The sequence below is a fragment of the Heliangelus exortis genome, chromosome 3 (assembly GCF_036169615.1).
Source record: "Heliangelus exortis chromosome 3, bHelExo1.hap1, whole genome shotgun sequence".
NCBI lineage: Eukaryota > Metazoa > Chordata > Aves > Apodiformes > Trochilidae > Heliangelus > Heliangelus exortis.
This window is the reverse complement of record NC_092424.1, coordinates 38,930,838-38,947,154: the sequence shown is the minus strand read 5'-3', so window position 1 is coordinate 38,947,154 and position 16,317 is coordinate 38,930,838. Positions and strand designations below refer to the sequence as shown.

General features: G+C 36.6%; 1 protein-coding gene across 1 annotated transcript in view; it reads right to left on the bottom strand.

Moving 5' to 3' along the window:
• Positions 1-16,317, bottom strand: part of TASP1 (taspase 1) — an 88,715-nt gene that overhangs the window by 59,376 nt on the left and 13,022 nt on the right. The window contains 3 exon segments of the mRNA XM_071740253.1: positions 1,973-2,052; positions 8,104-8,188; positions 9,464-9,584. Coding sequence (XP_071596354.1) covers positions 1,973-2,052; positions 8,104-8,188; positions 9,464-9,584 — 286 coding nt within the window.

Sequence of the window (16,317 nt, the reverse complement as noted above, 5' to 3'; positions counted from 1 at the left end):
AATTCAGTTTTAGGTAATCTGCTCAGTATTACAAAGAATATCTAACTGAATCTCAGACTCTGCTACTAATTTCTTCAGCACATCTGAATTATTATTTTCAATTACCCTAATTTGAAATTATTCTGCCAGCAAAACATTCACACAGTCTACACTCAACTCTTAAGATTCACAGCCTACTTCACAGCACCATTTCATTCCTAGAGCAGGTCCATCCTGTGCAAAAGCTCAAGCACATAATCATAAACTTGTATGCCTCAGTATGCATAACCCTGAGTGAAAGTACAGGGTGTGGGGAGCTGTACCTTTAATAACAGCATTTTTTTTCCCCTGACATTGCAACAGCAAATGGCGTTTCTGCATTGACTTTGCAATAGGATTAAATTTTCCAATCCCGGTTGTTTTAATTATTTTAACAGAAATTGGTCTGCTAAGTAGAAGTATGCTGAAGGTACTGAGGAGACAAAAAGGAATCACTGGTGTTTTGGAGCAAGTTTGAGAAAATATAGTGGCTGGTATAATTCTTCTGATGTTTCTCTCCAATGTAAATTCATAGTCTAGTTTAGGCAAACCAAACTAGCAGTGGTTATCCTCATTATTAAATCGTAACATTTAGATTTACTCTGACCAGGGTACATTTTCCCCAGGAAGATGTCATCTGGCAATTAATTTTGCAGTCTAATAATTTCCGTCACAACAGAATCATGCTGGTACTAACGACAATGGAAACTTCTGTGCACACAACAGAATTAGTCAAGAAGCCTTCCTTCTGGAGTATCTCCTATACATATAAGTAGCAACTATTTTTATTTAAAAACAAACAAAAAATCCCTAACCTTTAAATATTTTATTCTTTCTACAGTCTCAGAAATAACGGAGTATTGCTTAACGGAACCCAAAACTTGTTCTGCAAATACTGTTGTCAACAGCAGATGGATGGGGCAAAACTTTCAGTCATGGGGAGTTATAAATCAAAACTTCCTGTTCAAAATGAAATGTATCATGAGTATGTATGAAAATTGCATGATCAAGTAAAATGATGCCACCATTTCAGAAGTTACATTTAAGCATTAAATATTAGCAACTTTGAACTGCAATTTCTGGATATTTACCTATGTTTGAAACTAGACAAAATAAAAGCCTACATGGGAGCCCTGGGTTTCAACGTCTGGTTTAGGGACTACTCATATATTTGATGCAGTAGTGCTGTTTGCTGTAAATTAAAGAAACACTCTGAAGTGTTTTGTTTTCTTCTTTAGGCTCTGATTGGTTTTCTGCATAACTTCAGTAGGAAATGTAGGGTGTACTCTCACCTATAGCAAACTACAGACAAGTAATAACGGCCCGTTCTAAAGGAGATGGGGACTGAAGAATAGAAGGAAGAGGAATCACATTCTCCTTTCCATGGGTAAGTACACTAACTTTTAGTTTATAGATGGTGTATAAATATAACATCACTTCTTTTATTTCGAGAAAGAATGGTGTTGTAAGAAACCTGACTACTGCCAGTATACAGTAAAAAAAAGGTAAATGAAATTGATACCCTGTTTAGTCAAGAGTAGCTCTGGACAAAGATTTAGAGATGGGTGTAACTGCAGAATCTATGATTCAAAGTGGCACCTGCTGAATTTAGTTCTGTGGCTAGTTGGTGCTTTTAGGATCCAAGATAGACCACAACTGAAGACTTACAGGACTGAATTGTTAAAGAGTCTTGGTAAAAAATTGAATTTAATCCTATAATCACAAATTCATTTGAATTAGATATTGCTAAAATGCAGATGAATTAATAGTTCATAATTTTTTTCTATTTAGATACTTAATAGAATATTAGTAAATGTAAACCAACCTTATATACCAAAATACCACAAGCTAGTTGAATGTTAAGAACAATGAAGTGATGTACACCTCAAAATATGAGGCACTATTTACAATTACTCTGTCCTGTTCTTCCTACTGACACCACCAGTTTACTCACTTGTAGCCATGATACCTGGAGGACATGCTGGTATCCCGTGATCAACTGCCCATCTGTAAGCTCCTTCACCAACTAAAAAGCTAGGAGACACAGAAGAGGGAGTTTAAACAAAACCATATAACAAATCCCCCTTTTCTTGCAATTACGTTTTCTATTTGGTTTGGTCATTTCAAAATTGTTTGCTCCCTACATTTCACAGAACTGTCAGCTACAATTACATTTGTCAAACTTATGTAATTAAAAAGACTATGCAGCTCTGACATTAAGTTTAGTATTGGACAAAAACATGTGCTATTACACTGGAAATTAATTACCAAATAGCACCAGCTTTTAATTGCATCTAGAACAGGACAAATCTGTCCAGAGTCTTGCTCTCTATAACAAGTTAGTAGGATCCTGAAGGCCAACAACATGGGATGAATGAGGTGAGAATGGTGAGGTATTTCCAGTAAACTCAGTCAATGCCACAGGAATATGAATAAGTCCTTTGAGAAGTACAACACAAGATAAAAATAAACCGTTTTTAGAAGGATAAAGGTCTATCTCATGGAATTTGAGAAGTTGTTTTCTAGTCATTACTGAACATTCTACAGTGGTGAGACAGAACACACTACTGACAATGTAACTTTGTGTTGGGCCAGGGGTGGGGGGTAAGGCCTCATTATCTATGCTGTTTCCCCTTAAATAAATTAATCTATTTCCCTGAAAATGGGAGCACAGTAGCTGGAAATCACACATTTTCAGAAAGCTGCTGCACATCAATACCAACAACAGCAACAAAGTAAAGAAAGAACCACTATTTCCAATCTTAACTTGATCTCTCCCTTTTGAAATAGCAATGAAACAACCACCTAGTGGACATCAGAAGTAAAGACTAAGGATTTCCAGCAATTTCAAAAGGTTTTACAGACACACCAGAATTATTAATATGAAGCTAAAGTTAGATCAGCTGTGATGAAGTCCCTGGGGCCACACGGTACTACAGTTTCTGAGAACTTTATTGATATGGGAAACATGTTGGTTCTAATGCCACTGCAAGTTTTCTTGACAGTGTATCTGACACCTGAAGCTTTCAGGATGTAACATTTTGAGGTGGTACTTCCTGTCTTCTTTATGACTTAAACAATAAAAGAGATATGTCAGTCCTTCCTTGCAAAAGTCTCCAAAAAAAGTTGATGTAGATAAGAACTTTAATTTTTAAATACATATTTCTTACCATTGTTAGTGCAGCTCCAGACAACGTTAATGTTGCAAGATATTGTAGAATAAGCTACTGGGTACTTTGGGAGAACTCAAGCACCTCCTACTAGGTAAACTAGTACTCAAGAAACAATTTGTCACTTCCATTAACGTAGGAGAGAAATGCAAACTGTAAACAGACATTCTCCGCTGACAGAAAGAAGGTTTTTGGTCTTTAAATGAAAATTTTTTTATCAACAATATATCTTCAGGAAGTTAACAAACACTTCCTGTTCAATAAAACAATTTACACAGAGAGGAAGGGCAGGTGGAGGAAGTATCAAGTTTAAATATTAAGTTTTTACATATAGAATTTGAATAGCAAAGATAAGTCTGAAACACTGCATTTTACAAGCAATATCACACTTGCTTTTTTAATACTTAAAACAAAAAAAATAGTCACTGGTATTTATAAAGAGTGCAAAAAAAGCACTGAGGAATGTCTGAGAACTCAATTGATGTGACTTTTACTTTGGTCACACTTGGGTCCTTAATTCCTACATTCCTCTCCCTCCTGTAAGATAGGCAGAAAGTATTTTTTAGTTCTGGTCCCCAAAAATTGCTAAGTTCGTTGAAGTGGACATCTGCTGACATCAAATTATATAATTATAATACCACAGAGATCATCCACCTTTTTTAAACTGTTCAGTTTAGATGTCATGAAAAGACAGTATGATCAGAGAACAGTTAAAATAAACAGTCTACAAAATAATACATAAACAAATCAGGATCTCATTGCTTTGTTGTCTGTGCTACCTCTACTGTATCTCCTGTAAGCTGACACAGAATTGGTTGCTAAGAGACTTCTACAGGATACAGAGCATGAATTTGGTTCTGCAGGTAGTAAATAAGCAAGAACTAAGCAAGACTAAACAGCCCTTATGCCATCCTAAAAATCAAGTCCTGTGATTCAGTTCAGCACACAGCCACATACACAATCATTCCAGCCACAGATGAGAGGGCGGCAAGAGGGTGGGAAAGCAGCAGTCTGGCACTAGGAAACTGCTTGAGTTGCCATGAGAATCATCCACGTTGGCATGTAGGAAAGCTGCAAGCAGGCAAGAATGAACAGGGCAATACTCTAAGTAACATAAAAACTAAATGTCCTCTAAACATCTACCACTGAGATTGATTTACTGGGAGAGGGAAAATAGGGAATAAAGCCAGGGGGCTATAGAAAGCAGCCAAAATCCCACCAAGTTTCAAAAGCCTCCAGGCTAAGTCAAAATATAATTTTCCAAAGAGGGGAAAAAAATCCCAAAACAAAGGATGAATGAATTGCTGCTCTGCTATTCCAAATGCTTGTTCCCCAAGATAAAAAGATCTTTCTTGCAAATACATCAAATGAAGTATATTATGTAGTTGTTACAGACCCAGAACACACAATTAGAAACATCCTCCCAGCAAGAAGCCAATGCTTAGATGCCCTCTTCCAGTTCAAGGCAAATTACACTGTGTTAACAGCAAATGTAAGTAAAAGTCCCTAAATATGGTCATTTAAGGCATTTTTTTTTCTCCAGGAATGTGATTATCCTGGTGCTATTTGCTCCAAACAGGACCATTTAATGTGGGCTTTAGAGAGGCAGACCACACCAAGCTAAACAGAAGTGGCAGAAAAAGGTTGGGTTCATTAAAGATGGCCAAGGTGAACCTGAAGGTAACAAACTCACTACGTAACCTTTATTACAAAATGCAGCTATCACTTTGAAACTACAGTTAGACAGAAGAAATTGTTACAAAGACACAGAGAAGAGAGATAAAAGGCGGTGTAAGTCTTCACTCTGGGCACTTTCTTGACTATGCACTGCCCTACAAGCTAACCCAAGTACACATCCTGCCTACAGTAAAACTGTGAAGCCATTACAAATTCCTGTGTACCCAAAGGGGAAAAAAAGACAACCCTAATATGGGATTCTTTCCCATATGGGTTATTATTACTAGTGATAAGTGATACAGACATAAACTTAGAGATCAGTAGTACTAAGGAGCCCTAAGAAAGGAGACACTGAAGCGTATTTGTACCATCCTGCAATTCATGCGTATCTACAGTTAACAGCAAACAGATGTAAAGCCTTTTCCCTTCAGAAGATCAAGGTTTCACCATAAGAAACAGAAAAAAAATCAAACTTATTCCTACAAAACTAATCTATTATTCTGTGATTGAAGACTACATCCAAAAAATCATATAATACATAACTGCAATTTTAATAGCGCTTTCGTTTGTGAAGTTATACAATGAACAAGAATATCTCATCTTATGTGATATTATGCAACATTTACAGGTTCAGTGTTTTCTTGTCTTGCACAGAGACAGAGAAAATCCTGAGAACATCAAGCTGAATAAAATATGACAGGAATATGTAAGAATGTTAGAAGTTTCAGAAAATGCACTCATGCATTCAGGGATTCTCTATTTTAAACTTTTTAGATTTTAATTTGGATAATGGGATTCTGTGTTTTACACAAGAGGACGAGATACTGATCCAGAGCAACAGTCTACAGAGCAACTTACAGCAAACCAGACACAGAAGTTACAACACTCAATCACTCCTTCCCAATAAGCTTAACTTTTCAGATTAAATTCTCACAGTCATGAGAATTTCTTCTACTGAAAATTAGAAATGTACCACTTTGAATCTGTTTTGAAGTGTAACTATAAAAACAGGTGCTGAACAGAGGTGAATAGGCCAAACTAACTGCCTCCATGTGTTCTCTACAGACAAGAACATCCATAATGCCACTTTCCTAACCTCACAGTTCCTGAATTTTCCTTGTGTGGTTGTGTGTCAAACATTCTGGACAGAAAAGGTGAAGCTAACTTAGAGTATGCTATAGAAACAGTCTCTTCCACTAGGTTTCTTTAACAAGACAGGTTCATAAGCTAACCAGTGTCTGGAAAATGCCCCAATACACTATTTGTCCATGAGAAACAAGATTAAGCTTAAATATCTTTACAAGTAAAAAATTCTGACACTTGGTAGGAATACCAAAACACAGTTGCTCTCTGGTAATTTGACTATTATACATATTAGATACTTATATATGCCCAGTTTGTGCAGCAATATAGTTCAGCCCCAAACCAACAATGTATCATGCTAAACCAGAAAGGCAAGGAATGAAATTATCCATAGTCATCGCCTACAATGAACATAAGACTAGACTTGGGATACCCTTTATTTACAGGAGTGTCTACCAAAAGTCTAAAGTACAAGTAATCATATCCTATTAGTATAGATTGCTCTCATAGTAACTGATTTGCTCTAGTAAAATACATGGTTGAAATATAGAGTGAGAAAAAGAAATTAAAGTATGTTTTAGGTAGCTCAGGTTCACAGCATTTTCACAGTAAACTGTGTATGTTGGATCTAAAGACAGTCCCACCTCTTGTCCTGAGAGTTTGAGCTCCCATCTTCAAAAGCACATGGTAGCCAAGACTTTGCACAGTGTTTGTGTCTTGCCCTTTTAGGGCAAGGGAATACAGTTTTTTTCATTCATTTATTTTTAAAATAATAGCAGCATAAATTATGTCACGAAGATACAGCAAACATGCTAAAATGCCCAAGTGCTCTTTGTTACAATGACTGGAGAAAAAAAACTGTGATGATACAAAAAACACTAAATCACAAGTGCTTGCCCTTGTAGATTACTTCACTATTAGTTCTGCATTGCCAAAAAAACCCACTTCATTTGACACACTCTGTCATGCAAATCAGTGAAGATCCACTTTCTCGGGACGTCAGAAGAAACAAGCTACCGACTGTAATTGAAATTCAAGTTCCTTTTCTTTAGCAAAATTCTCCTTTGAAAAAACACTACAGTTACTTTTTTCTTTCTTCTTCAGAGAAGATTTTAAAATGCAAAATCTGCTTGCTAACAGTTTGGTTTCAAGGTGGCTTCTGTTATCGAAGACATTCCTTTTGCAGCATGACACAACACTGAAATAGTGCTTTTCCTCTCTGTTTAAGTTGGAGTATTATACTACCCAGATACAGACTATTTGGATAATTTTACAGAAAAAGAATAATGCAGTAAGGAAAAGAAAATCTATTAATCAAAATATGCACGTTTTAAACTAGTAAGAGCAGTTCACTTAGTATGCCTGTAAATACAAATGTTGCAGTGCATTAGTTAGCAAATAGTAAATTTCTGCAACAGTTACAACTGAGGACAGCAGTCAATTAATATGAATGCATCATTCAAGTTCTTTATTTGTCCATTTAAATTGGTACTGAAAATAAGCAATCAGTTCCAACACATCTTTGATTCTTTCCAAAATGATGCAACAGTATTTGTAACTGTTATGCATTTAATAATTAACTCCCCCAGCTAAGTATCATACCTATACTTCAATAAAGAAGTGCATGTTTTCATTGTTTTAAGTGCTATTAAATCTAGTCTTAAAATAACTTCACACTTTGGCTAAGATAAGAGGCAGTTACTAAATACATTTCCACACCAGAACTACAAAATAAAGCCACAAGGGAAGCAAAGTAGGAATGTTTTATATCCTTGTTAAAAACTAGGTTGCCTTTTTTTTAAGGCGGAGAGAGGCTAAGGCAGTAGAATTTCATTTTAATCTTGATGTATTTAGGGACTTTTCAAAATGTTACAGTAACAAAAGAATTCATTATCATGTAACTGGAAATATACACACACACACAAATTTTCACAAAATGATGTTGTCTTCTATTCACAATACTTCATCCTACCCACAGCTTCATCAAGTGTGCAAGATGTTTTATGATCAGAGAGCAAAGCTTATCATTTCAAAGGAACACTATCACTGGTATGTAAAACAGCACCACCCTTCTTGGGATAAGACATAACCTTCAGCTATTGCATGCAGTATAGACAAAAGACTAAAGCAAAGTCAAGCAGAACAAAGCAATTACCAGGGTGGAATTCTGCCAGCAGAGAGTTTTCCTTTTTGCCCTTCAAACAATAATCTATTTGCAACTGAAACTGGATTCTTGATTCCTGAAAAGAAGAATTAGCAAAAAATGGGAACAAAACATTAAAATATTTTCTCCATGTAGCATATTAGGAAAAACTTTTTCAGTTTTTTTCTTCACATGTCCTAACAGTGGTGACAAGGCCTTCTAATCCACACACACTCCTTTTAAAAATAAAAAAAACAATAAAAAAAAGAAAAACTATCATATTTTAGTATTAGGTGTAACCTCCTCTCTAAAATTAAAATTACATCTGTGGTATTCTACAAGCCAAAGATGTTTTATGAGTATTAATTTTTCAAGATGGAAAGAGCTTTCACTTGAGTCTACCTGGCCAAAACAGGGGTTATAGGAAGGATTCAGACTTAGCTTTCTTTCACTCCCTCATTTCCTCCTTCCCCATGGCTAGAAGGATATGTTTTGTAACAAACAAGTCTTGAAACACTTTATTTTACCATTTGTATTAGATTTATATCTACATGGGGAAGTTAGTACCATAGTTTAGAACTATTCTAGGATAAAAAACAAAGCCTGAAATATTGTTGGAAAAGCTATTCACTAGTAACAGTTAAGGCTGTTGAATGTACTTATGACAAAACTTCAACATCCCTACTTGGGACTGCCTAGGTTTAAAAAGCTAAAACTAGATTGAGAAAGAAGCACATTCGTTCTCAAATTAAGCAAGTCCCATATGCAAATTAATCTACAATATACAGAAATGTTATATTCCCAGCCAACAGCCTAATAGATTAGCAGGTGTGCCCATCCCCAAAGAGACATAAAGGGCTTCAGTTAGGAGGCTAGCACCCTGCATAACCTTCTGATACTGTAAAGGAAACATTGGTCCCTTTGGGCCCTGATTTGACCAACTTAAGAGAACAAAATATCAGTTGACCTTATTGACCAGTAAGTTCTTCTGAGGAGACAGAGAACAAATATAAAGCCCAATTAAAGTGCTTGTAATCTATTTTTTTAATAATTGCATTTTATTTTAAAGTTATCACTCCACTAATTCATTTTGGCAAATGGACTCCCTTTGTGAATACTGTGTAGTATCACACAATTGTTCAGCATCAAGGGACTATCAGTAAACTACTAAAACAGTGTTACACGAGGCCAACTAACACAAAACAGAACTTCAGGGAACAGGAATCCCTTCCTCGTTTTTAAATAGAGCAGAATTTATTTAAACAGGGCAGTATTTATAACCCCATTTTGCCTCCTCAAAAATAATAAAAAGAACAAAAATGAGTTGTGCACTTAAATCATTAGTTAGCTTTATAATATATAGTTAACATACCACTCAGTGCTCCAACTGCTCCAAAATTTAAGGACTTTCCATCCATTATACTGGCATCACATTCTATCTCGCCCAGAAGGTTTAGGTTAGACCCCAATCCTGCATTTGTAAAAGGAGAATCCTAAAAATAAGAACAAAACAGTATAAGGCTACATCCACAGCAGACTAGATTAAAACATTTGTACAGTTAATCTGAAGACACTGACCTTGGTGCAGTGCACTTTCTTTTTCTAGTAGTTTGAAAAAACACAAACAGACAGAAACAAACAAGCAAAAAGTAGCAAAAGCAACAAAACACCCCCCCCCCCAAAAAAAAAAAAGAAGAAAACAAAAACAAGACTCAAAACCAAACAAACCCCAACAAATAGTAACTTGAACAGGGAACCACACATTACCATAATGGATACTTTACACTCTATAGGCTGTGATGTATCTCAAGTGTAATAGTGTGCTAATATAGAAACCTATCACCCAACAAAGATCACTTATAAATAAAATCTCTTTCTCCATTCCCCAAAACACACACTTCAATTGGTCCCTAACCCATCAATCTATTTAAGTAATATCTAGTAACCACTGTATAGACCACAGTCTACCTTTGAAAGTCTTAAGTATGCCACATTCTAAGACTATGATAGTAGCTCTTCATGCAGAAGGAAAAGAATCATCACCAGTTACAAACAATTCACTTCAGATTTTTTTTTTGACCATTAGCCTAAGTGTGCTTCATACTTTGCCACAGCACATTCACTGGCACAACATCAAGGATGCACCAAGATACAATTTATTCAGAGGACCTCAAGACAAAGAAAATGCCTCCTGTTCCTCCCTACAGAGTATTTATCAGAATACTAGAGAATATTGGACAAATAGGAACTCTACATCAACAAAATTGTGGCATAATTTTTTTCATTTTAGAACTCAGAAAGAATCTTACCAGCAAAATCACAGAATCATAGAATGGTTTGGGTTGGAAGGGACCTTAAACATCATCTAGTTCCAAGCCCCCTGCATGGGCAGGGACACCTCCCACTACAGCAGGTTGCTCAAGGCCCCATCCAACGTGGCTTTGAACACTTCAGAGAGGGGGCATCCACAACCTCCCTGAGCATCCCATTTAGTGTCTCACTGCCCTCACACTAAAGAATTTCTTATTAATGTCTAAACTAAATCTGTCTTCCAGTTTAAAACCATTATCCCTTGTCCTATCGCTACACAAAGTCCCTCCCCAGATTTTCCGTATGCCCCCTTCAGGTACTGGAAAGACCACTCTTAAGGCCTCCTTAGACCCTTCTCCAGGCTGAAAAACCCCAACTCTCTCAGCTTGTCTTTATAGGAGAGGTGCTCCAGTCTTCTCATCATCTTCATGGCCCTCCTCTAGACTTGTTCCCAGACCTCTATGTCCTTCTTGTGTTGGGGGCTCCACCACTGGACATAGTACTCCAGGTGGAGCCTCCCAAGAGTGGAGTAGAGGGAAGAATCACTTCCCTCGACCTGCTGGCCATGCTTCTTTTTATGCAGCTCAAGATACAGTTGACTTTCCAGGCTGGAAGCTCACATTGCTAGCTCATGTTGAGCTTCTCATCAACTAACACCGCTGGGTCCTTCTCCTCAAGGCTGTTCTCAATCCATTCTTTGCCCAAGCTATATTTGTGCTTGGGATTGACCTGACCTTGCACTTCACCTTGCTGAACTTGAAGTTTGCAGAAGCCCATAATCTCTCAAGCCTCTCAAGGTCTCTCTGGACAGCATCCCTTCCCTCCAGCTCCAGTGTGTCAACCACACAACGCAGCTCAGTGTCATCAACAGTCTTGCTGAGGTTCACTCAATCCCACTGTCCATGTCTCCAAAGATGTTAAGCACCAGTCCCAGTGTTGACCCCTGAGGAATGCCACTCATCACTGTTCTGCATTTGGATATCAAGCCACTGACCACTACTCTTTAAGTGTGACCATCCAGCCAATCCTTTATCCACTGAGTGGTCCATCCATCAAATCCGTATCCTCCTAATTTTGAGACCAGGATGTTGTGCACGAAAGTGCTGAATGCTTTGCACAAGTCCAGGTAGACAGCATTAGTTAGAATCATAGAATCATCATGGTTGGAAAAGACCTTCAAGATCATAAAGTCTAACAGCCAGCCCTACACCACCATAACCATATGTTGTTCTTTCCTTGTCCACTGATGCTGTGACTCCATTGTAAAAGGCCACCAATTTTTTCAGGCATGATTTGCCCTTGCTGAAGTGATGCTGGTTGCCAACAACTACCTCCACATTTTCCATGTGCCATAACAGAGGTGAGAATGACTGGCCTGTAGTGTCCTGGGTCTTCTTTCTTTCTTTCCCTTTTTAAAAATGGGGTTTGTTTCCCTTTTTCCAGGCAGTGGGAAATTCACTAGACTGCCATGACTTTTCAAATGTGATAGAAAGCAGCTTTGCAACTTCATCTGCCACTTGCCTTAGGAACTACAGATCAACCTTGTCAGGTCCCACAGACTTGTGCACTTCCAGGTTCTTTAAGTGGTCTCGAACCTGCTCTTCTACAGTGAGCATATCCTCCTTTTCCCAGCCTCTGCCTTTGCCATCTATGACTTGCACAGTGTGGCCAGAGTCCTTGATGGTGTAGACTGAGGCAAAAAAATAGAGTACCTCAGCCTTCTCCATATCCTGCATGATGAAGTCTGCTGTTTCCTTTTGGAGAGGGCCCACATTTTCCCTGTTCTTCCTCTTACCACTGATGTACCAATCAGTCACAACATGAATAACTTGTCCAGTACTTGTTCAAAATTTATGTGGAATTTTAGCTTTACAGTCAGACTGCATTCAATTCTGAAGATGGTCTCAGAACTGCCAAGAGGAAGGCAGTGTAACTCTGACTTCACTGCTCTGTAGGGAGATCTGATAACAGCTTTAAACAGTGCAGGAACTGGGTGTGAACATGTGGAATCTTTAATACCTACGTTAGTGTCTCTGAGATGAGATATAAAGCCTTTGAAATGAGGCAGGGAAAAACCTCTACAAAAAACAGAAGCAGAAATTCACACCTACTTTATGAATAGGCAAGGACATGAAATACACCACACAAATAAATCTCCTTTTGAAAACATGAATCTTTGCAAAGTCTAACCAAAAGATTTTAAGACTCTGATATACAAATGGAGGAATACAGCTTGGGAAAATTAAGATGTATTTTGAAATGAAAATTCAAGACCATCAAGGAATACCAAAATATTATTAAAACAGAAATAACCATGCTTTAAAAGGGGGAAGAAAATAAATTGAGCTATCTGAAGCAGTCTCTTCATACACTGATAGAAAAATGCAGTACTGCAAGAACTATATGACTGCCATAGGATGAGGAAGAACCCAACCAAACTATGTTTCTAAGAAAAGGGAAGTAGGGGAAAGAGGAGAAACCTTATAATATAGAAGGTATCTTCAGGAATATATTTTTATTTGAAAACAGAAGCAGAGATCAGACTTCGTATTTCTGAAGAGACTGAAAAAAAGACAAGAAAGCAAAACAAGTTCTGCATGTGAACAGGAAGCCCCACTATCATAAGAAAAAGGAAAATAGAAGATGGAATAGACAAACAAATAGCTATTCAAAGCATTTTAAAAAACCACAAGCTCTCAATTATGTTAAAAATACTAGACTACCTGGCAATTACTCCACCACTGACTTACAATGTAAACCTCTAGCAAAGGAAATAATACAAAGCTTTAAGATGTGAAACAGGAGTTTAATTTTCTCGAATTAGCCCATGTTGTAAAAAATTTCAAGGTACCAAGGGTATAATTTTTATTTTTAGAATCCTTTCTACTTCAAGATGTATTTATAAATGTTCTGGCAGCAAACACAGGCATGCTGAAGTTTCTAGCCACAGTCACAGTTGGAAAACTTGAAGAAGTTACTCAACACTATAACATTAAAAGTCCTGAACTAGATTGAGGCAAATAGCTAAAATGCTCTATTTTCAACGAGCATTAAAGAACATTCCATCTATCTGTGATAAAGTGTTGGCCATGATTTATTTGTAACTCTTAAAAGGGATTCAAAGTCTTCAGGCATTTCTTTCTTCATACAGTGACTTTAAAATTTATTTTTGTCAGAATTTAGTGACAAAGAGTAACACTCTACAAGGATGAGTGACATCCCTTTCAATTACACCAGCTAAAATGCTTTCAAAGAGCATTTCTGTCACCATTTATTAGCCACTCTGCTGCAAAACATTCCAGTATTGCTTTTAACTGGAATTAACAACTTCCAGTTCATTACCCATTAGAAGTTAATCTATGGTGACTGTCTTACTAGAACAAGGCTGCTGCTTTCATCTTTAAAGAGAAGTCTTGGGACTAGGATTTTATATTTAAAAATCTTAGCTGCTAGAAAATTAATACATAAACAAAACCAAAATAAAAAACAATTCAACACGAAACAAGCTCTTTCACTGCGAAATTTTGCTGACAGTCACACAAACCCACAGCATGAATAGACCAGCAGGCTCAAAATGGCCTTAGCACTGATCCACAACAACAAAAAAATGCAAAGTAAATTAAATATTTTGAGTAGCAAGAAGACTGAAACCCAGTATGTGACAACCCATCAACCATATTAATATCCAAATTAAATAATGCTCATAAAGAACATCTACTGAAATCAGATTAAACGAGTAATTGATCTACACACAGTCTTAATAAACTTAGACTAAAATTAGAAAAAGCTTGAAATCTTTGGCACTCTTTACAACAAACTTATGCTATAGTACCTGAACAGTAGACTTTGTGAAGTGCTTCATAGTCAAAGAAAAGGTTGAAAATGCACATTGTTCTCACAGACAATCATAAATGAAATCAGCATGTGGCTTTTTTGAAAAATGCAAGTTTTAAGGTGCATGTGTGGAGGGAGGCCTCCTTCCCTCCTAAAAAAACCTGACCAAATCCCTTTGTTTTTCAAGGGAAACTCAGACATCATAAGGTGGCTGATAGCGAGAAAGCAAAAAGAAATGATCTTTTGTAGAAGCATACCGTGCAAATGATGAGTCTTTTGAATCACCTTGTCCAGACTCACTGTATTACCAAAAGCTGAAAGAGGTAACATTCATTTGTTCCTCTGCAATGGCAGAGTTCCCAAACTAGAAAACATAATTGCCTTTCATCAACTTATCAAATACAGCTGATGCTTATCAAGACAAGCACGATTATTTTAACAGTATTCTGGGTCTTGTTACTTGTCTGGGTCTTCTCCTCTTGTTACTTTACAAAAGAAATCTACCTCCTCTCTAGTTAACTATTAGTGTTATCCTTATCATAGAATGTTACTTCACTTGGGATTCATACAGTCAAAGAAAGGCTTCTCTTTCTCCATTTAGACCCTGCAAAAATAAAACCAAAAAAAGACAGCATACCACAAGCAAACTGTCAGCTTGCTCAAAAAGGATCAACAGCAAGTCTTGTGCCTCAAAAAGCCTTTGAAGTGATGCCTCCTGGATTAGCTGCAATTCTGTGTAATAGGCATTGTGTAATTGAACTGAAGGGGAAAAAAAAATTATCTTTTGTGACACTTCCATGAAAAGATATTTGTGCCTTGCAAAGACTACAGATTTTTGGAATGCAGCATTAGAAATCCTGGAAAAATGTAAAAGTAATTAAATAGTTCAGATAGAGTCACAGCAACATGTTCTACAGCAATGAAAATATCGAGAAGCTACAAACAGTACTCCACAATGGAATCTGTTATCACATGTTCTACAAACACTTGTTATTCTTCTGTATCTTAATCTGTACTACAGCAACACATGTAAACAAACATTGCTTTCATAAAGATTTTCACTATGTATTTGCCAATTCAAAACGTTAAAATATTTTATGAAAAGTCGCTTATTTTTTCTTGCATAAACAAGTGATAACTCATTAGAGAGACAGTCAACATACAAAATTTTATTGGTAAAAAACATAAGCTTGTAATAGATGAGAATAAGCACTGTTTGCTTTGTTGACTTGCCACACACAGCTCCTGTTTTCCATAGAGCAGCAGGAAAAACATCAGAATAAATTCAGAAGATGTAGGTCCAGAAATGACAGAGAATTCTGGAGGTGGTGTTCATAATGAGATATAAGTAGATAGAAATCTTTCAACATTTTGAAAGCTGAAAGTCTAGCACTTCAGAATTTTTCATACCACATCCAAAAAAATGCAAGTGCAAACCACAACATTTTCAGTTTTAAGTGTACTTTTGATTTTTCCTCAGTGTAACTGAATAGGAATGTACTTTTTAATTTACAGGACGCCCAAATCCCAAACCCAATATTCTTTGTTCCAGTAAAAGAGCAACTCACAATTAAAAGGTTTAATAAAGCTCTTAGTGAATAAATGAAAATAATTACATTCACGACAGCAATAAAATTTGAAAAAAATATTTAACTTTGAAAATAGGATAAAGGAAAAAAAAGTATTTTTTGTGCAACAGTACACATAAAAATACTTCCTAAGACCATCATAAAATCAAGAAGTGTAACGATGGCAGGCATCACAATAGGTGCAAGACAGATGAGGAAAAGAGTTTGCTGGTTGGAGTAATTTCATAACAAGGATTTAATTTCATCTTAAAGCCGTAACTACTTATACAGATGTAACAGAGACTACTTAAATCCACTATAGTAAAAGGAGTCTCTTGAAGATAACAAAAACAGATAAAATATTTACCCCAGGCACAGCTGCAAAGAGATATACAAATGTAAAGTTAAGCTTATTAAAACATGTTTTCTTCTATATATATTTTCTTCTCAGGAACATGATAAAAATCACAAACAAAGCAGATTCCTCTTTTTTTCCACTGAGGAGGGAACTGAC